At 53.3% G+C, this 21,013-nt stretch overlaps 1 protein-coding gene across 2 annotated transcripts; it reads left to right on the forward strand.

Annotated features, from left to right (window-relative positions):
- The first annotated feature begins 2,111 nt into the window (after positions 1-2,111).
- LOC122365237 (GTP-binding protein SAR1b-like) lies at positions 2,112-20,660 on the forward strand. 2 transcript variants are annotated; one of them, XM_043336241.1, is made up of 6 exons: positions 2,112-2,228; positions 4,171-4,241; positions 4,565-4,684; positions 14,176-14,333; positions 16,666-16,809; positions 18,855-20,660. In XM_043336241.1, exons 2-6 carry the CDS (start codon positions 4,199-4,201, stop codon positions 18,969-18,971), a joined length of 582 nt encoding a protein of 193 aa, XP_043192176.1. In that variant the 5' UTR covers positions 2,112-2,228; positions 4,171-4,198; the 3' UTR covers positions 18,972-20,660. The 2 variants fall into 2 exon arrangements, with proteins under 2 accessions (XP_043192176.1, XP_043192177.1); XM_043336242.1 differs by lacking the exon at positions 18,855-20,660 and adding an exon at positions 18,787-18,823.
- The last annotated feature ends 353 nt before the right edge of the window (positions 20,661-21,013 follow it).

Genomic DNA, 21,013 nt, shown 5'->3' on the forward strand with positions numbered 1-21,013 from the left:
AAGACAGCTTCCGCATGCAGGGGAAGCGCGGGGCTAGAATCGGTCGTAGCGGCTGGCCCCGCCGCGGCAGTACGACCATTTAGTTTTCCGTCTGACTGAGTGCTGGGGCACGCTGGCCGCGACGGAGGGCTCGAGAAGCCCCACGCTCCGCATGCATTACAGCCGGGCTTGGCGGGTCTTCTCGGGACCTGTCCAGCGGGAGTGGCGAGCTGGAGCGGCGCGCGCGACCTGGGGCTGAGGGGACAGGCCCATCGTCGTGAGAGGTGCGGCAGTCACGCGCAAAGTGGCCAGAGGCGCCGCACGTGAAACACAGGTCATTGGCACGCCGGCACTCGTTCGCGGTGTGACCGCGGCGGCGGCAGAAATCGCAGCGCAGAGGGTTCCTTTGACGGTCGCGGGTTGGCGAGTGTGCCGGCTGCACGGCGGTCAGTGCGTGGTGTCCGCGGGCTGACGCACCACGTGACTTAAATGCACCGCGCGGGACGCTGACGGAACGATGAGAGCAGTCCCAGTCGCTGTCTGACTCGTCAGCGGACAAACGGAGGTCGTGGTGCGCAGGACGTGACCGTGGTGACGTTGTCCGGGGACGGGAGCTTTTGCACGACCGGCGCGCGGCCGTTGACTGACTGCCGTGCTCTGCTGAACCACGTGCATATAACGAGTCGTGTGTGCCATCAGCCTCCGACTCGAATCGTTCACATTCCAGGTATGACACCAACCCATCCCACCTGAGCGTGGTATCATGATTAATCAGCGCATAACGCAGCTGCCGGCGGAGAAAGTCAGCGGCACACGTGGGCAGCGTTGACAGCAGTTTACGTCGGAGATCATTGCTCACCTGTTTGTCCGCCTCAGGGTACGCATCTTCGAACAGCGCAGCCAGCCGGAACGCATACACTGCCAGAGATTCTCCCGGCCGGCGCGCGGCGTCCCGATATGCGTCCGTCGCAGTCGTCTCCTCGTAGCCGCGCTGACAAGCGGCCCACTCCAACATTCGGCGCTTGATCACTGGGTACGGGCTGCGGGGTCCGTTAGCATCGAATATTTCCAGAACGCGGCCCGACAGCTTTGAACGGAGCAGCGGCAGCGCGTCTTCCATTGTACCGCGGTATTCAGACGTACAGTACCTTTCAAACCGGGCGAAGAATTCGTCCATGGGCTCTGTTGGGTCTTCACGAAACGGGAGCAGGTCGTGAGAGCGAGTCGGATGACTCTGGACCGTCTCACGACTCACTGGAGGCCCGACGGGGGCGACGGCATCGTTTGTACCGGCGCCATTGTCGCCCGCCGGAGCCGCCCTGACAGATAGGGCCTGCTGTAGCGCTGTTATCTGTATGTCTTGATTTTGCATATGCTGCCGCATTTCTTCCATGAATGCGAGCATAGCTGTCGGTTTCGCCTCCGTGATGGCGTCAGCTGGCGGCTGTGGTGAATCACTAGCCGGCGCGGGGTCAGAGGCCGACATGGCGTCGGAAAATTACAAAGTTACGTTATAAAAAAAAAAATACTAACGGCACGGTACTGAGTCTCGCTGGACTAGGGACGCAGCGGACGAGCCCCCAATGTTACCGGTCGCGTGTACTTTCCGGTTTCCAGCTCGAGAGTCTCGATTAACGGCAAAAAACTGTATTGCCACTTAAACCGCGACAACATCCCCCCGCGGGTTCCCAAGCTCGACTGCCTTCCCGCCGCGTCTCTCGCCGCGCCGCGTCGCGCGGCGTCGCCATGGCAACGGGCAGAGGAGATGCAAACTCCGACACACATACCCACGGACGCACGGCGGAGGGCGGCTTGGCGACAAAGAACCAAACATTTGTACTCTGTTACAATTCTCCACCCCTGTTACCGGGCGAGACGCGTGCTCTAACCACACGGAGTCCAACGCTCTACCGACTGAGCTACCGGCTACGGGACCGATAGTTCCTGATTCATGCAGCGTAATAAAATTTTGAAGTAGCTCTTGTAAATAAATTCGTTTTTTCGATATTGTCGATATTTTCGTCATTTTAGAATAAAAAAGACATGCAAACAAGGTATAGGTACAACTCGAGAATAACTATAATTTAGTAGCATGTTTCAATAAACGTCGTTACTGCGGCATTATTGAAACTGCCAACTGTGTACGGAAAGAACTAGACGCATCTTTAGTTGACGAATCTCTGTGATGACGGACAATTCTTTGTGAATTAATAAAAGTATATTATATTTAGCTTCTAATAACGATACAGGTGAGATAAATACAACAGTGTAGAAGTAAATGGAGTGTGAGGCTGGCGTATATTCCTGAACTTTCGATAAACAGCCTTGCTTTGTTTGGATTCCCTCGATATTGTAAAAGTAGGTCTAGGTCAATTCTGTCATTTATTATTATGCAATAATATATTTTTATCATCCAGAAAATGTTTGGCCATTACCTCCTTGTGGTTTAATTTGACATGAATCAATGTAATTGTAAAAGGAAATACATCACTTTTAAGTAGTTTTGTAGGTACCTTGAGCTTGAGCTGAGACTGAGACTAGCACAAATCAGAGGGCTGTTCACGGGCCCTGTGTGTGGTCGGACCGTATACAGACTAAACCCACTGCGTCCCTACTTCATCCTTCCATCACCGCACACAGCGATTGCTGTGGTGTGGTCGGTCGGGACTGGCCACGGGTCACGGGACTGTCCACCGCACGCGGCTGTGACGTCAGAACTGCCAACTGCCTACCCATCCCCTACCCCCACACCTGCTGCACGCACCACACACACCACACTCAGCATTTTGTGGTGCCCTTGACTCCACAGTGATCACCCCAGGCAAGATGTTCCTTTTTTTGTTCCAAAAACAGTGTTTTGTAGATGAGAAAGAGCACTTTGTAGAGGAATGTGTGTCCTTTGTCATTGTAGAAGAATGAGGTCACATCATCATCTGCTGATCAGCATGCTGCTGGTTTTGAATTACATAATATGATTGGTCAACACATAGTAAGATTCTGTGACAAACCCTATTTGATGAAGAATATACAGTAAAGCGAGATGTTAAGGGACAGTTTTGAGGTGTTTTATTATGTAACTCAAGCAGGGTAACAAAACAGTGTCAACTTCCACACTCAAGTTTTTATTTAACCTTCTTAGATGAGGAACTTGATATGACTTGAAGTTTTTCCCTTGCAACTGTCCATTAGCACCCCACTGTCCCTTAACACCCTGCTTTATGGTAGAACTTCTGATATTGAAATAATTAAATTCTTTTTTAAATATGAATTCTGATCATTTTGCACAAAAAAGTCATGAAGCAGCAGGAAAAAAATTTCAGGGAAGTGGTGTGGTGCTTTTAAATGAGAAGGCACATGAAGGGTTTCGTCTTTATTCTTTCTGTGTCAAATAAAAAAATAAGCTGGGAGGAACAGACTGTATTTTTCTGTTTAAACTCAACTTGTTAAAAGCATCTAAGGAAGGTATGCCATGTTGTCTAAATTTCAGGGACTGGCACTAGAATTAACACCAAGTTGAACTCCTGGTCAGGCCCGATAATTTCAAAAGTTTGAGAGCAAGTTCTGCCCGATATTTGGCCGGACCAGGACCTGGTAATGGGGCAGCAGGGGCCTGACCAGGGGCAGGGGCAGCAGGCCAGGGCCAGGGGCAGCAGGGGCCTGACCAGGGGCAGCAGGCCAGGGCCAGGGTTAGGGGCCTGACCAGGGGCAGGGGCAGCAGGCCAGGGCCAGGGGCAGCAGGGGCCTGACCAGGGGCAGGGGCAGGAGCGGCAGCAGCCAGCAGAGCTGACTGGGCACATACGCCAGTGGGATAGGCACTCACTGGGACCTCGTAGTGGGGCAGCAGCCAGCGGAGCTGACTGGGCACATACGCCAGTGGGATAGGCACTCACTGGGACCTCGTAGTGGGGCAGCAGTCAGCGGAGCTGACTGGGCACATACGCCAGTGGGATAGGCACTCACCGGGACCTCGTAGTGGGGTAGCAGCCAGCAGAGCTGACTGGGCCCATAAGCCAGTGGGATAGGCACTCACCGGGACCTCGTAGTGGGGTAGCAGCCAGCGGAGCTGACTGGGCACATACGCCAGTGGGATAGGCACTCAGCACCAGCCTGCAAACAGGGCTGGGAAACTTCCTAGTCCAGATCAGTTTCAGCATTTGGCATTGGTTCATGTCATCTTTTGCTTTGTTTCAGAGGCCGGCTCTGACACATATCGGTCGAAATGTTCATCTGGGACTGGCTTACTGGTGTTCTGGGCTACCTTGGTAAGTGTCACTGTTGTCTGTTACCAGTTACCACCTCTTACCTGGTTACATCATGGTCACTGCAGTTATTACCTGGCTATATCATTGTCTGCATTGCTGCTTGTTTACTTGGTCAAGTGTCACTAAAATTGCATATCTATGTGGGTGGCACAATTTTAAGCTGTTAACCAAGGCACCTAAGCTTTATCAATACTACTTTGGAGTTGAGATCAATTTGACCTTTCATATAATGAATGTGTTCAGCATTCTGTTGTGGCCGTGCTGGGCTGTCGGTTCTGTTTGTGCTCTATGTGGGTGCCTCCCTGATAGCGCTGTGTTTGCAGGTCTGTATAAGAAGTCGGGGAAGCTGCTCTTCTTGGGCCTGGACAATGCCGGGAAAACCACACTGCTCCACATGCTGAAGGACGACCGGATGGCGCAGCACGTGCCCACCCTGCACCCCAGTGAGTCTCGTACTGTACCTACCTACTTACCCCAGTGAGTCTCGTATACTGTACCTACTTACCCCAGTGAGTCTCGTACTGTACCTACTTACTTACCCCAGTGAGTCTCGTACTGTACCTACTTACCCCAGTGAGTCTCGTACTGTACCTACAGTACTTACCCCAGTGAGTCTCGTACTGTACCTACCTACTTACCCCAGTGAGTCTCGTATACTGTACCTACTTACCCCAGTGAGTCTCGTACTGTACCTACTTACTTACCCCAGTGAGTCTCGTACTGTACCTACAGTACTTACCCCAGTGAGTCTCGTACTGTACCTACAGTACTTACCCCAGTGAGTCTCGTACTGTACCTACAGTACTTACCCCAGTGAGTCTCGTACTGTACCTACGGTACTTACCCCAGTGAGTCTCGTATTGTACCTACGGTACTTACCCCAGTGAGTCTCGTACTGTACCTACAGTACTTACCCCAGTGAGTCTCGTACTGTACCTACAGTACTTACCCCAGTGAGTCTCGTACTGTACCTACAGTACTTACCCCAGTGAGTCTCGTACTGTACCTACAGTACTTACCCCAGTGAGTCTCGTACTGTACCTACAGTACTTACCCCAGTGAGTCTCGTACTGTACCTACAGTACTTACCCCAGTGAGTCTCGTACTGTACCTACAGTACTTACCCCAGTGAGTCTCGTACTGTACCTACAGTACTTACCCCAGTGAGTCTCGTACTGTACCTACAGTACTTACCCCAGTGAGTCTCGTACTGTACCTACTTACCCCAGTGATTGCCATGTTATACCCCAGTGATTGGCATACTATAACCCGCGAGTTGCTGGGGGGGGGGGCGTTAAATGCCCCCACTTTTTTCGCCGGGCCATAGCATAAAGGCACGCCAAATTTTGGGTACCTGTAGGGAATTGATTGAAGTTTATTGTGACAAAGTTTCAAAAACATCCATCGGAAAATTTTTGAGATATCGAGGTTTTCGTGACGTCATGATTTCTGACTTTTCGACCAAAAACGGCAGATGTTCAAAAAATCATATAAAATCACAGAATAGACATACAGACATGCCGTAAACGCCATTAGAATGCCAATACCATGACCAATCAAATGGCTATCTTCGTTTATTGATTATCGTTCCGCATTTTCCAAAATCTTGAACTGAATCTTGACAATTTCTCGTGACTACTTCACGACCATGATACATGAATTTCTTAAATTGAACTTTTTGAGCCAAACACGTACACATCTGATAAAATGAATGTCACCATCGTGTTCTACGGCCCAAATTACCCATAAAACATGTGTCATAGGCTGCGAATAACAGTTTTGATTTTCGGGGATATGTGCCTACCCGGTTGACCTGACCTTGACCCTGACCTATGCTTGACTGACCCCTACATGAAACTGACACTCTTGTAGGCCTTATATGATGGATTGTGCACCGTTTTGACAGAGTTTCTGACGAGAGGCGCCCATTGCGAAGTCCTGAAGTCCATGCTACTGAAAGCCCGATTTCAGGTGTTTGACCTGACCTTGACCCGACCTGTGACCTCAAAATTCAACTTTAAAGTACTCATCTGAAGCGTCTCGTCGCGTTCTTTCGTTTGCCGCCTCGTGCGTTTCGCTGCGCCTATTGGTTCTCGAGTTATCGGCTGGGGGCGTTTAACGCCCCCCCCCCCCCCCAGCAAACGGCGGGTGCCGAAATACCCCAGCAACTGCCGGGATAACTCAGTGGGTGTCACCCTACACCCCAGTGGGGGTCATGCTATAACGCAGTGTCACCCTCTACCATGGGCGCCGCCACCGGGGGGGACGGGGGGGACGCGTCCCCCCCACTCTCAGAATTGAAGGGGGACGTCCCCCCCAAACTCATTACGGAGCGAGCGAAGCGAGCTTAGTCTTTCGTAGGTTAACGGAAATTTCTGAGTATGCCGTGGTCACGCTTTTGCTAGGCTTATATCTCAGCAACCACTTGGCCGATTTACATGCGGTAATTTTTGCAGGGTAGCACTAGAATCTAGATTCATTCCTTCTAACGAGCATCGGATCGGACTATTCCCGATGCATGTGAGTGACCCCATATGCACGTGCCACGTGAAAAACGAAGAGGTGTCAGTTTTGTAACAATTTCAATATCTCGGCAACTACTGGGCCGATTGCGCTGAAAGTTGGCATGTACGTAGGTAATCTTGGGTAGGTATACCCACTAGGCAATGCATATACATGTGCCACAGTTGGGGTGCTGCTGCACGTGCGCACATGCAGGGGTCGATTCCAGATCTCGAGAACGGCTGAACCGATTGTGCTGAAATCTGATACATGGTTAGGGACCGGTTAGTAGGGTGCCGTGCAAAAGTCAGTTTGGATCCATTTTGCACGTGCGCACGTGCAGGGTGCCGCTTCCAGATCTCGAGAACGGCTAGGCCGATTGCGCTCAAATTTGGCACATCGTTAGGGACCGGTTAGAAGGGTGCAGTGCACAAGTTAGTTGGAGGTATCCCCTCGCAATTTCGCACGTGCAAGGCCCACCCCACCCTCTCGCTCGCTCCGTTAGTCGCCCCAAAAGGCGTTTTACTGGTTGTTATCCTACTCGAAATTTGATTAGGCCCTTCGGTCCAAAGAGACCATTTCAGAGCCGCAAGTATGAAAGAATTAGTGGGAGACATTGGTCGGGGCAGCCACCCTAGTGAGCCACTTGGGATGAACCCGACCAATCGAACAGGCAGCCCAGCCCACTGGCACTCACTGCACCCGGCAAAGGACTATAGCTCCAGTGGAGCCATTCCCGCATGGGATAGAGTTGCCCGTCCAGCCCGGAGCAGGGGGTTGCGGCGTGGAGGAGAAGGATTTGACTGTCCTGAGGATGGAAGAGATGGAACGGCCGGTGCCGAATCTGAGAGGGTCCAGGAGGTTTAGATACTCAGTATATGGGGTGTGGGCCCACATGCATGGGTCTGACCCCTGCCACCTCGGCCAACAAAATCTCCAGGCTTATCCGACCTGCCATCGCGGAACTGCCGATTTTTGATATCGTGATCAACGTGTGTCGTACAACACGGCTGGCCGAACACGGACCTAATATATTTCGTCTAACCAGCCAAGAACATGACTTTACACCAATCCGACCTCGAAGTCAAAATCCGAACATTTTCGAAGACTTCAACTCCGACTCTGGCCAAAACTGGCCAAAACAGTCAACTCCGACTGATTCCGGCTCCGACCCCACGCTTCTGCAGTCACGCTACACTAAATTTCCAGCTTCTAAGAAATAAGCTATACGGTTGCAGGACCACAAAACTTTGAGGCGACTTGACTACTTGACTTGGTTTTCCTGACCTAAGGTTTTCTGGTATCAAGCTTGTTACACGGGCTGCAAAATTCGTATTTTGGAGCAGTTTTGCCTAATATTTTTTTGCCAGTTTTCGCGGCGCTTCGCGCCGAAAAAGCCACGGTAAGAATGTCTACTTGTGTTTTCAGTCAGTCAGTCCGTCCCCCCCAGTCAAAAATCCGTGGCGGCGCCCCTGCCCTCTACCCCAGTGAGTGTCATACCATACCCCAGTGAGTGTCATACCATACCCCAGTGTCATACTTCATACCATACCCCAGTGTCATACCATACCCCAGTGTCATTCCATGGATGAAAGAACCTGGATAGGAAACTCCTATTCCTTTAACATTACGGACAGTGTTCTGGGCGATCGACCTGCCACCTAGCGTTCGTTAAGTATCATTACTAGAAACTCCCGCCGGTAAGCATTACGGTCTATGGGCTATTGGGCTACGCGGGCGGCCTGTTTTTAAATGGGTATTAGACTGCAATACACAATTATTTTTAGGTTTAGAAGCTACTCACCATAGACAAAATTGATCAGGCTATCAAATGAAACCAAAACTATTATTTTCCGTTGCGCACAAAAGTCGTAGGTACACGAGGGCCGAATACAGGTGACCTTGAAAAAGAGGACCATTTCTATTGTTTTTCTCTTACGCGGCGCCAGTGAGGGCGCGGCAGACGCGTGCCCTCGGGCACTTACCGAAGGGAACGCAATCAGCTGTTAGTTTCCATTTCAGGTTCTCCTGGATAGGACACTCCCTATTCTTTAACCCTCGCCCGCACATGGGGGGGGGGGGTGGTTGCCACCCCCCCCCCCAGGTAGTCTTTCTGCTCTGCACTCAACATTTTTAGAGCTAGAAGGCTGATTTTTCGTATAGCTGCTCCTCTATCCTTTCTTGATGTCCACTGAAAATTTCAAGTTTCTGTGAATTTTGGTTTCGGAGATATGACCTTGTTTTTCAGGTCATGTCATGACCCAAATGGCCAATTCTCAACTTTTTGCGCTTGCCATGGGCCTTGTGAGCTTTTGACACCCTGATTTCGGCCTTTTTTGCCAGTCTTACCTCCCACCTATCATGGAACATGTTGTTCGACCATGTACAGGGGTCAAGGTCAGGGTCAAGGTCAACCTAGGTCATCTAACATAATTGCGTTTTAGGCAAGCTGAATTTACTTTTTGTGAAGTTTTTTGACTGCATTTTTGGTAAAAGCTTCTCAGATCATGATTTCATGTAATATGGACCCAAAAACAATCGGTGCACACATCAGTATACACACAGACACACACAGACATACAAACACATATAATTGACCTTGACCTAACTTGACCTGAAATGACCTCAGCAGCAAAATTCTGGTCGGGTAGTGTGACAAAGAGGTTCTAGCTGGCTTGGCACCAGAAAACAGCATCGTCATCGGTATTTGATAAGCAGCGCACTTGATATCCAACGGTGACCCAAAACAGCAATATTTTTTAGTTTGACCTGACCTGGAAGGTCAATGACTGACCTGAGAAGGTAAAACTGGGTATCATTGGATTCGTCTCTTCCCAAAGAATCTTTTTGGTCTTTACTGCTAAGCTCTATCTCCAACAGGAACGAAATGGCGCGGGGGGGTGGCAACCACCCCCCCCCCCCCATGTGCGTTCTAGGATGGGAAAATGGCATGTGCGGGCGAGGGTTAACTTATTAACTTATTTTCATGCTATCACATACAAAAATCACTTAACCCTCGCACGAGCTATTGGTTTTCTACATACGCGCCGGCCAAGGGGGGCGGGTACAACCCTCCTCGCCGTTTCGCCCCTGTTGGAGCTAGCGCGTCGCGGAAAAAAACGAGCGTGTGCGCCGTTACGAGACGCAGAGATTGATACCCGATTTTAAGGTCCTAGGTCAACCTGTGACCTCAGAGGTCAGGTCAAGTGGCCAAGGTACGGTTCAGTTTTTGGTGAATAACTTCGCATAGAACGGCCACAGAGCCGCGATTTTGGCAGTATCATGTTTGCCTCGCACAGGCGCGTCGAATGATATACCTACTTTTTGTTTGGGTCAGGTCAACTTAGGGTGTTGAGTGTTGACCTCCGGCCACGGTCAGGTCAGCGCCCCCAGGTCACGAAGATGGTCGAAAGAGGTCATGTCGCATATCATTCGATTCGGCAGCTCTTCCTGAGTCCATTGGTGGCTTTTCCGACTCGCTAGCTCAAGTTGATCGGGAGTTATTGACGAAAAACTAATATGACTTTGATGACGTCATAAATGACGTCACGCAGGGTCAACATTGCAAAAGTGACGCATCCAACCTTGCAAGGAGTGCATCAAATCACGATTCTGTGTGCTTGAGATAGTTGGAGATCGTTCCCGGTGCCAGAATAGCAGTTTTCATTTTTCCCCATTGGCTTATAATGGTGAGGTCACGAAAATGACCTGACCTCATATGACCTTAAGGAAAAATCCGAGATATACAAGCTGTGAGACTCGTAATGGATACTGGGTCCTGCAAGTTTCATTTCCCTGTGAAAGCTCCTCTAGCAGTGAGGGCGTTGCGAAGTTGCGACATCTGAAGACCGTGCAGAGATTCACTTATGACGTCATAGGTCAGTGACCTGACCTGACCTGACCCGAAAATGCGGTTGGTGTCAAAAGATCCGGCTTGAATCAAAGGTCAGGTAGGTATGCCAAGTTTCAGCTCTCTATCGCCAGCGTGTTCGGAGCTATCGCGAAAAAGCCCTGGGGGGGGGGCACCCCCCTCCCCTTGGCCGGCGAGGGTTAATTCTTAACATTTGCTCATCGGCTGTAATCATGACCCCACACTTGTTATCAGAATTTAAACAACTTGCTTAAATTCAGTGAGTGCCAAACTACCCCAGAGTGTCATACTACGTACAGTACACCCAGTGACTAGTGAGTGTCAAAGAACACCCAGTGAGTGCCGTAAGTGAGTCACATAGGGATACTAGCTCGGTGAGCTAACATGACTAGCTTGGTGAGCTACCGTATCATTAGTTCCCAGGCCTGCCCAAAGCAAAAACACATCCTGATTGGAGAGCCATGCAAGATTACTTAGGGAAGGGCCCAGGGCAAGTCCTTTGATACAGTTTGAACAGCTTTGTAGGATAGTTTAATAATTTACAAGCGATCTTTGTGTTCTATATAGTTTCAAAAATGCATTTATTATGGCTTCTTACCATGCTACTGGTTGGGATCAGTAATTGTGCTGATGTACCGACGCACATGCATCTAGTCCCATGGAAAGGTAGCAAATTGTCGTTTTTTACACACCTGTATTCAGATGGGTTCAAAAGAGTATCAGCGTTAGGCGCTCTGAAGGTCCCAGTTAACTGCTTTGCCTGGGTCACATTTGGTGCATTTAGACTTGAGGAGTTGTGGTGCTCATTATATAATGAAAGTGAATGTTTGACTGGTGTTAAACTGATGCCATTTATTTTTATGCCTGAGAACTCATTTTGAATTTGGTGTGACGTTATAGAGCTGACAATTTGATTGGCTCGGTGATCAGTTTGCAGCATGGCAGTAGGAATGTTTAGTGAATCAGTTTGCCAAACTGGACGCCTGATTCTGCGGGTTTGGTTTTTTTCACGGACGCGTGTGTTCACTGTGGGCGGTCGGAGGCATTAGTGTCCCGTGATTTCCCTCTGATAGTCTCCGTCGGCGCCGCGCGGTTCGCCGAGTCATCTTCGCCGGGCCGACTGTAGATACTGACGGGGACCCGCTGGCCTTGGCTCCTGGTGCGACTGACGTACTCCGGCCGGCCACTGCCGCGGACGGACGGCGAGTGTATTGGACTTAACACCGCAGTGTCGCTGTCGGCACAGCGGCTGTACACCGCAGTGTCGCTGACGGCACAGCGGCTGTACACCGCAGTGTCGCTGACGGCACAGCGGCTGTACACCGCAGTGTCGCTGACGGCACAGCGGCTGTACACCGCAGTGTCGCTGACGGCACAGCGGCTGTACACCGCAGTGTCGCTGTCGGAACAGCGGCTGTACACCGCAGTGTCGCTGACGGCACAGCGGCTGTACACCGCAGTGTCGCTGTCGGAACAGCGGCTGTACACCGCAGTGTCGCTGTCGGCACAGCGGCTGTACACCGCAGTGTCGCTGACGGCACAGCGGCTGTACACCGCAGTGTCGCTGACGGCACAGCGGCTGTACACCGCAGTGTCGCTGACGGCACAGCGGCTGTACACCGCAGTGTCGCTGACGGCACAGCGGCTGTACACCGCAGTGTCGCTGACGGCACAGCGGCTGTACACCGCAGTGTCGCTGACGGCACAGCGGCTGTACACCGCAGTGTCGCTGACGGCACAGCGGCTGTACACCGCAGTGTCGCTGACGGCACAGCGGCTGTACACCGCAGTGTCGCACAGCGGCTGTACACCGCAGTGTCGCTGACGGAACAGCGGCTGTACACCGCAGTGTCGCTGTCGGCACAGCGGCTGTACACCGCAGTGTCGCACAGCGGCTGTACACCGCAGTGTCGCTGACGGAACAGCGGCTGTACACCGCAGTGTCGCTGACGGCACAGCGGCTGTACACCGCAGTGTCGCTGACGGCACAGCGGCTGCCCGGGCGGGCCGGCGGCAGTGCGCCGGTGGAAACTTGCTAATGGGATTTGCATATCAGTGCACATCCTTTGAGAAACTGTCCTTTGGTAACAGTGTACCCCCGTTTCCCGTTTCCGTAGCCTCAGGAGAGCTCTCCACTGACAACAGTCTGTCCCGTTTCCCCAGCCTTTCAGTAGCTGTGTGTCTGTAACTCTGTGTTCTGTGCTCGGCAGCGTCTCTGTAACTCTGTGTTCTGTGTTCGGCAGCGTCTGAGGAGCTGTGTGTCTGTAACTCTGTGTTCTGTGTGCGGCAGCCTCTGAGTAGCTGTGTGTCATTAACTCTGTGTTCGGCAGCGTCTGAGGAGCTGTGTGTCTGTAACTCTGTGTTCTGTGTTCGGCAGCGTCTCTGTAACTCTGTGTCCCGTCTCCGCAGCGTCTGAGGAGCTCTCCATTGGTAACATGTGTTCTGTGTAACTCTGTGTCCCCACTCCGCAGCGTCTGAGGAGCTCTCCATTGGTAACATGTGTTCTGTGTAACTCTGTGTCCCGTCTCTGCAGCGTCTGAGGAGCTCTCCATTGGTAACTCTGTGTTCTGTGTTCTGTGTTCCCCAGCGTCTGAGGAGCTCTCCATTGGTAACATGCGGTTCTCTGTAACTCTGTGTTCTGTGTTCGGCAGCGTCTGAGGAGCTCTCCATTGGTAACATGCGGTTCACCACGTTCGTGTTCTGTGTTCGGCAGCGTCTGAGGAGCTCTCCATCGGTAACATGCGGTTCACCACGTTCGTGTTCTGTGTTGGGCAGCGTCTGAGGAGCTCTCCATTGGTAACTCTGTGTTCTGTGTTCGGCAGCGTCTGAGGAGCTCTCCATCGGTAACATGCGGTTCACCACGTTCGTGTTCTGTGTTGGGCAGCGTCTGAGGAGCTCTCCATTGGTAACATGCGGTTCACCACGTTCGTGTTCTGTGTTGGGCAGCGTCTGAGGAGCTCTCCATTGGTAACTCTGTGTTCTGTGTTCTGTGTTCGGCAGCGTCTGAGGAGCTCTCCATTGGTAACTCTGTGTTCTGTGTTCTGTGTTCGGCAGCGTCTGAGGAGCTCTCCATCGGTAACATGCGGTTCACCACGTTCTGTGTTCTGTGTTCGGCAGCGTCTGAGGAGCTCTCCATTGGTAACTCTGTGTTCTGTGTTCTGTGTTCGGCAGCGTCTGAGGAGCTCTCCATTGGTAACTCTGTGTTCTGTGTTCTGTGTTCGGCAGCGTCTGAGGAGCTCTCCATCGGTAACATGCGGTTCACCACGTTCTGTGTTCTGTGTTCGGCAGCGTCTGAGGAGCTCTCCATTGGTAACTCTGTGTTCTGTGCTCGGCAGCGTCTGAGGAGCTCTCCATTGGTAACATGCGGTTCACCACGTTCTGTGTTCTGTGTTCGGCAGCGTCTGAGGAGCTCTCCATTGGTAACATGTGTTCTGTGTTCTGTGTTCGGCAGCGTCTGAGGAGCTCTCCATCGGTAACATGCGGTTCACCACGTTCTGTGTTCTGTGTTCGGCAGCGTCTGAGGAGCTCTCCATTGGTAACTCTGTGTTCTGTGTTGGGCAGCGTCTGAGGAGCTCTCCATCGGTAACATGCGGTTCACCACGTTCGACCTGGGCGGCCATCATCAGGCGCGGCGCGTCTGGAAGGACTACTTCCCGGCCGTGGACTCGATCGTCTTCCTGGTGGACGCCAGCGACCGGCAGCGGCTCACAGAGAGCAAGGTTCGAATCCCGCCAGCGGCTACTGCTTTACCACTAAACACGGGGTGGGGATGCCAGCGGCTCACCGAGAGCAAGGTTCGAATCCCGCCCGCGGCTACTACTTTACCACTAAACGCGGGGTGGGGACGCCAGCGGCTCACAGAGAGCAAGGTTCGAATCCCGCCAGCGGCTACTACTTTACCACTAAACACGGGGTGGGGACAGAGAGCAAGGTTCGAATCCCGCCCACGGCTACTACTCTACCACTAAACACGGGGTGGGGACGCCAACGGCTCACCGAGAGCAAGGTTCGAATCCCGCCCGCGGATACTACTTTACCACTAAACACGGGGTGGGGACGCCAGCGGCTCACCGAGAGCAAGGTTCGAATCCCGCCAGCGGCTACTACTTTACCACTAAACACGGGGTGGGGATGCCAGCGGCTCACCGAGAGCAAGGTTCGAATCCCGCCCGCGGATACTACTTTACCACTAAACACGGGGTGGGGACGCCAGCGGCTCACCGAGAGCAAGGTTCGAATCCCGCCAGCGGCTACTACTTTACCACTAAACACGGGGTGGGGATGCCAGCGGCTCACCGAGAGCAAGGTTCGAATCCCGCCCGCGGATACTACTTTACCACTAAACGCGGGGTGGGGACGCCAGCGGCTCACCGAGAGCAAGGTTCGAATCCCGCCCGCGGATACTACTTTACCACTAAACACGGGGTGGGGACGCCAGCGGCTGACAGAGAGCAAGGTTCGAATCCCGCCCGCGGATACTACTTTACCACTAAACACGGGGTGGGGACGCGAGCGGCTCACCGAGAGCAAGGTTCGAATCCCGCCCGCGGATACTACTTTACCACTAAACACGGGATGGGGACGCCAGCGGCTCACAGAGAGCACGGTTCGAATCCCGGCCGCGGATATTACTTTACCACTAAACACGGGGTGGGGACGCCAGCGGCTCACCGAGAGCAAGGTTCGAATCCCGCCCGCGGATATTACTTTACCGTGGCCCGTCGAGTGGAAGGGGTGGGATGTCGGCTGAATTAGTGGGAACTCCATCATTGTGGTTGAAGATTAGGCAATAGGCATGCTTTGTTGATGTTCGATACACATTAGCGGGCTGTAGGCAATGACGGTATGAGTATGGATAGTGAACGCTAAAATACGAAATAGACGTTATTAAATTACTTCGGTTTCATCAGAGAATGGTGTACCCATTTGAAGGCGGCATATCTTGGATGCTGCGCCTATGCACTGGAAGTAGGCATTTTTGCCTAATGCGGCAGCTGACAGTACTCAGTGCACGGCCCCGTGCTGAGTTCAGGGGTGTCGGGTGGTCCTCAATGTTGCCAGTGCTGCTCCATCACGGTCCTACACTGGCCGTGTTACGGACATCTGCGTCACCGGGCGCGGCAGTATCCAGCCACGCCTTATTTGGAGCAAAAAGTCGTGCCGTGCCACCAACCGGTTTTCGGAACAAGTAGCTGCCGCTGAACTTGTAATGCGGGACACCTGGTCCCTGTTTCACCGCCCGACGCTGCGCGCGCTGCAGCGCGCTGGGAACTGAGGCACACCCCTGACGTCACTCGAATGACGTTGCGTGCGATCCGTTAGCTTATAGTAAATCGCGTATCGAACAGAAACCTTGAAGAACCTAGTATCAATTGAACAGAAGTTTGAATGCGAATACTGCTAGCGTGCGGATGGTGCTGGCGCCGCGGTGCTAGCGTTTTGCGATGACGTCATAGCGTAGCGTCAGAGGGAAGTTTGTTGATATTGCCATGGAAACCCAACGCGCTGACGCGCGCAGCGCACTGCAGCGCTCCGCCGTGAAACAGGGCCCTGATGTCTGGCCTTTGCCGTTGTTTGGGTTTGCGTCACTTGCGGGTTGTTGAAGTCCTTCGTTAGTTAGTGACACGTTTAGTGACTGAGTTTTTTTTTTCATTGGTATATCATTCCTTGCATGCATCTTTTATCTGTTACGCATCACACTAATACGTTTTACGCATAAATTACGGATGTTTCGGCGACTTGATACATGTTTCACTTTCATCATTTACTTGCAGTTCTGAGATTTGGTGCCAGTGTCATGCTTTGCCTTGCTGTCAAGTAATAGGTAGTAGGTACAATATCCGTGTTTTTTTTTTTTTTTTTTGCTTCTCTTACAGTTTGGTCCCGTTTGCCGACTTTTTGTCTCCTTTGCCAAATTTGGTGCCGTTTGCCGTCTTTTAGTGCTACTTGCGGTGTTCTGGTGCTGACCGACGTGTTCTGGTGCCGACTGATTTGTTTTTGGTGCTGACCGAGTTGTTTTGGTGCTGACCGCGGTGTTTTGGTGTGATCCAGGCGGAGCTGGACTCGCTGCTGACGGACGAGCAGCTCTCCAACTGCCCGGTGCTGATCCTGGGAAACAAGATCGACAAACCTTCCGCGACCTCCGAGGACGAACTGCGGAACGTGCTGGGACTCTACGGACAGACCACCGGAAAGGTACGGCAGACCACGGACAGACCACCGGAAAGGTACGGCAGACCACGGACAGACCACGGACAGACCACCGGAAAGGTACGGACAGACCACAGAAATAGTACGGACAGACCACGGACAGACCACCGGAATAGTACGGACAGACCACCGGAAAGGTACGGCAGACCAGTGGAGAGGTACGGCAGACCACGGACAGACCACAGGACAGACCACGGACAGATCACCGGAAAGACCACTTGAATAGTACCGACAGACCACGGACAGACCACGGATAGACTACGGACAGACCACCGGAAAGGTACGGACAGACCACGGACAGACCACCGGAAAGGTACGGCAGACCACGGACAGACCACGGACAGACCACCGGAAAGGTACGGACAGACCACAGAAATAGTACGGACAGACCACCGGAATAGTACGGACAGACCACCGGAAAGGTACGGCAGACCAGTGGAGAGGTACGGCAGACCACGGACAGACCACAGGACAGACCACGGACAGACCACCGGAAAGGTACGGACAGACCACTTGAATAGTACCGACAGACCACGGACAGACCACGGATAGACTACGGACAGACCACCGGAAAGGTACGGACAGACCACGGACAGACCACTGTAACAGTACGGACAGACCACCGGAAAGGTACGGACAGACCACCGGAATAGTACGGACAGACCACGGACAGACCACCGGAATAGTACGGACAGACCACGGACAGACCACCGGAAAGGTACGGACAGACCACAGGAATAGTACAGACAGACCACGGACAGACCAGGGACAGACCACGGGCAGACCACCGGAAAGGTACGGACAGACCACGGACAGACCACCGGAATAGTACCGACAGACCACAGGAATAGTACGGACCTAGTCTTTGGATAACAGAGTAAACTATAGGTAGCGGTTTCCAGTGATGGCTATAGGTACTAATATGCCTGGCTACAAATGATTTTTTTTCGCAGGTCTCTAGCTCATATTCTATTGTCCCTTTATTTCGACACATTTTTTTCAGATCGTTGAATGAAATCATTTTGGTTGGTTAAGTCATTAGAGCGCCGCTGAGATGTTTTGCAACATCTAATGTGAAGCTAGGGACTCGCAACAGACCCTATGTGAACGCGGCTAGGTACTGTCCGATCGAGCTGCCACCTACCGAAAGAAGCCGCTGATCTACCCATGGGCAGCGCTTCATTCATGAAATGCAATACAACGCAGCGGGATAGTGGATACCGCAGCATAACCATTGTCATCACTGGCGCAGCTATTCCGTCATTTTCATGCCGTCGCACTGTCATACATATTGCATGCGTCGTACATATTGCATGCGTCGTGCGCTCAGCCCATTGAGTGCCGTATAAGTTGGGCAGTGAATTCTGTCCAGAGGCCTCTTGCACCAAAATCCTCTTGCACCAATGCTTGGATTATTTTGCATCGTATACCCAATCCAAGACTCAAATGTGACAATTTGGATGTAAAATTTATCAAGTACCTGTAGGATTATGTATTGGGCTATTGCAAACAAATTTTCCACCGTTTGATTAGCTTATTCTGAAACCGGTTTTTCGATTTTACCTAGCTAGGTAGTTTGGTGCAAGAGGCCTCTGCTGTGAACCGTCTCCGTCACACGCTACTGGCAGCTGAGGGACCAGTGTCACCACGGCGGTAGTCATGATGTCCGTACCTCGCAGGTTGCGACATGATGCATCACGACTTACCTTATTTGCTTTACATCGTCTACCATGCATTTGCGCTTATTCGGCTCTTGTATTCATTTGAACTAACCAGACACAGTCAAACTTGTCCAACTTCCAACGCTGGCATATATTCCTATACTAAATGGATGCCTAGAAAGGGGCCGACGTGGCAACTTTGGCACCCTTGTGCTTTGTTTTACCCCACACTGACCTGACCTGACCCCTGAAGTGACTTGGCCGGTCTACGCGCAGTGACTTGTCTACCGTCTCCCATCAGATGAAGATCCCGCGCAGCGACCTGCCCTGACCCCCGCAGTGACCTGTGCCCCCCCCCCGTCCCCTCAGATGAAGATCCCGCGCAGCGACCTGCCCGGTCGGCCGCTGGAGTTGTTCATGTGCTCGGTGCTGAAGCGGCAGGGATACGGCGAGGGGTTCCGCTGGCTGGCCCAGTACATCGACTGAGAGCTGCGCCGCGCCGCTCCCTCCTCCGGAGCCGGGCCCGGAGCGGCCGGAGCGGCCGGAGCCGGAGCCGGGCCGGAGCGGCCGGAGCCGGGCCCGGAGCGGCCGGCAGCTGCCCGCCGGACCGGCGCCGGGCTGGGTTAGGACTGGTGAGGGCAGCGGACTGAGTGTGTGTGAGGGAGCAGCAGGCGGGCCGGCGCCGGGCTGGGTTAGGACTGGTGAGGGCAGGGCACGCTGAGTGTGTGAGGGAGCAGCAGGCCGGCACCGAGTGTGGGCGGGGGCGACCTCTCTGTCGTCCCGGGCGACTTCTGCGGCTGCTCAGTGGTGCGACTCACCCGTCACTGCGGCCCAGTCAGCGGACTGGGAACGCGGTTAGAGGCGCCGATCCGGGGACTGGATGGTCGCGGTGAGAGGCGCCGGTCCGGGGACTGGATGGTCGTGGTGTCTGAGTCGGCTGGTGAGGCGGCGATGGTCGTGGTTCATTGACTAGGCTAATCAGTTGACCAGGACCTTTGTATTCTGGCTAGGTTCATCAGCAGGGTCCTTGTTCTCTGATTGGTGGGTAATCCGACTGAGATATTGGTCGACTGACTAGGCTAGTAGGGTGACTGAGATATTGGTCGACTGACCGGGTTAGCTAGTTGACCGGGGTCTCTGCCTTCTGACTAGGCGGCTGCTCGTTGACGGGGCCGCGGTCCGCTAACTAGGGTCGTGATCAGCTGTGGCCGTCCGTCGGCCTCTACTGGCTGCCGCGAGCCGTCTGTCCGACTGGCCGGCGCGTCGGCCGGCGCTGAGCTGACCAGCGGCCACTCGACTGGCCGGCGCTGGTGCAGTGACCGGGACGCCGGACCGGGGCCGGTGAGCCGACCGGACGCCGCCGGTGGTGGTGGTGGCTCTGTCCGACTGCGGCGCGGACGTGTCGTGGCTCCCCGCGGTAAATCACCGCTCCACTGTGCGCTCTCGGTCGCCGCTCCCCGGGGGTAAATCACCGCTCCACTGTGCCGACTCTGTTGTCGTTATTTTTACAGGGGCCGCCGGGCTGCCCTCCCAGGGTCGCCCCGGGGGCGGGGGGGGGGGGGGCGGTTTGACCCGGCCTCCATGACGCCCCGTTCGCCGTCAAATTGTCAATGGCCGCCACTCCGCGGTCAGGGTGTACCGGTGACATGTACCCGCCGGGACAGGGGGGAGAAGTCCGACCCGCCCGCCCGCCGGGTGGTAATGCGGCGCCGGCGCGTTTTATCGCTATTGTCCGCGGTTCTGGTTTAGGCGTGATATGTATAGTGAAATATACCCATATTCTGTTTAAGTTTACCCCACGGCGCGGCTAGGAAATTGCGTATACCGTATCTGATAGCGTCTGGTTAAGTTATTGCTAAGTGTGACGCACGGGGACTGGTGTGGGACCGCGCAGCTGATACAGCGCACTGTGGGGGTATTTTCTGCTGCACCTCCCAAATCCACTGTACTCAGCCCCCAGTGACTGTGCAGGCGTCTGTAAACCTCTCCGGACTTTACCGATCGGTCATCTGTCCAGCAATCAAAACTCTCCTCTGTGAACACCCACCGGCCCCGTGCGCGCGCGGGCGCCGCCGCTGTGCGTGCCTGTCGGCCTCCGGTGACGTCACGCGGTGTACTGGTGACGTCACGCGGCCGTGCCGGTGTCCGGGCTCTCAATACACCTCTGTCTTCGTGGTCGGCTTTTATCCGCGATTGGCTTTTATCCGGTTTGGGTCTGACTCAAGCTGATGTTTTGACGAAAATACATCGGTAAATAATGGACAGGAAATGAAGTTCTGTTTAGGACATGAGCCGTGCTGGTGATCCGAGTTTTTTCATGCAGTGCTGGGATGGAGGGGGGGGGCGTATTCACGCCCCCGTCCAACTCTGCTCCTGAGCCCTAAGGTCAGGTCACAAGGGGTCATCAGAGTTCAAATTTGCATAATTAACGATGTTTGACGGATCGTCGCAGAACTCTGAAGCCAATAGGTACAGAGCCCACAGAGTACCCACGGAAGCCCACAGAGTACAGCGCCGCGGAAAGCGCA

The sequence above is a fragment of the Amphibalanus amphitrite genome, unplaced genomic scaffold (genome assembly GCF_019059575.1).
Source record: "Amphibalanus amphitrite isolate SeventyFive unplaced genomic scaffold, NRLGWU_Aamphi_draft 000724F_arrow, whole genome shotgun sequence".
NCBI classification, from domain to species: Eukaryota; Metazoa; Arthropoda; class Thecostraca; order Balanomorpha; family Balanidae; genus Amphibalanus; species Amphibalanus amphitrite.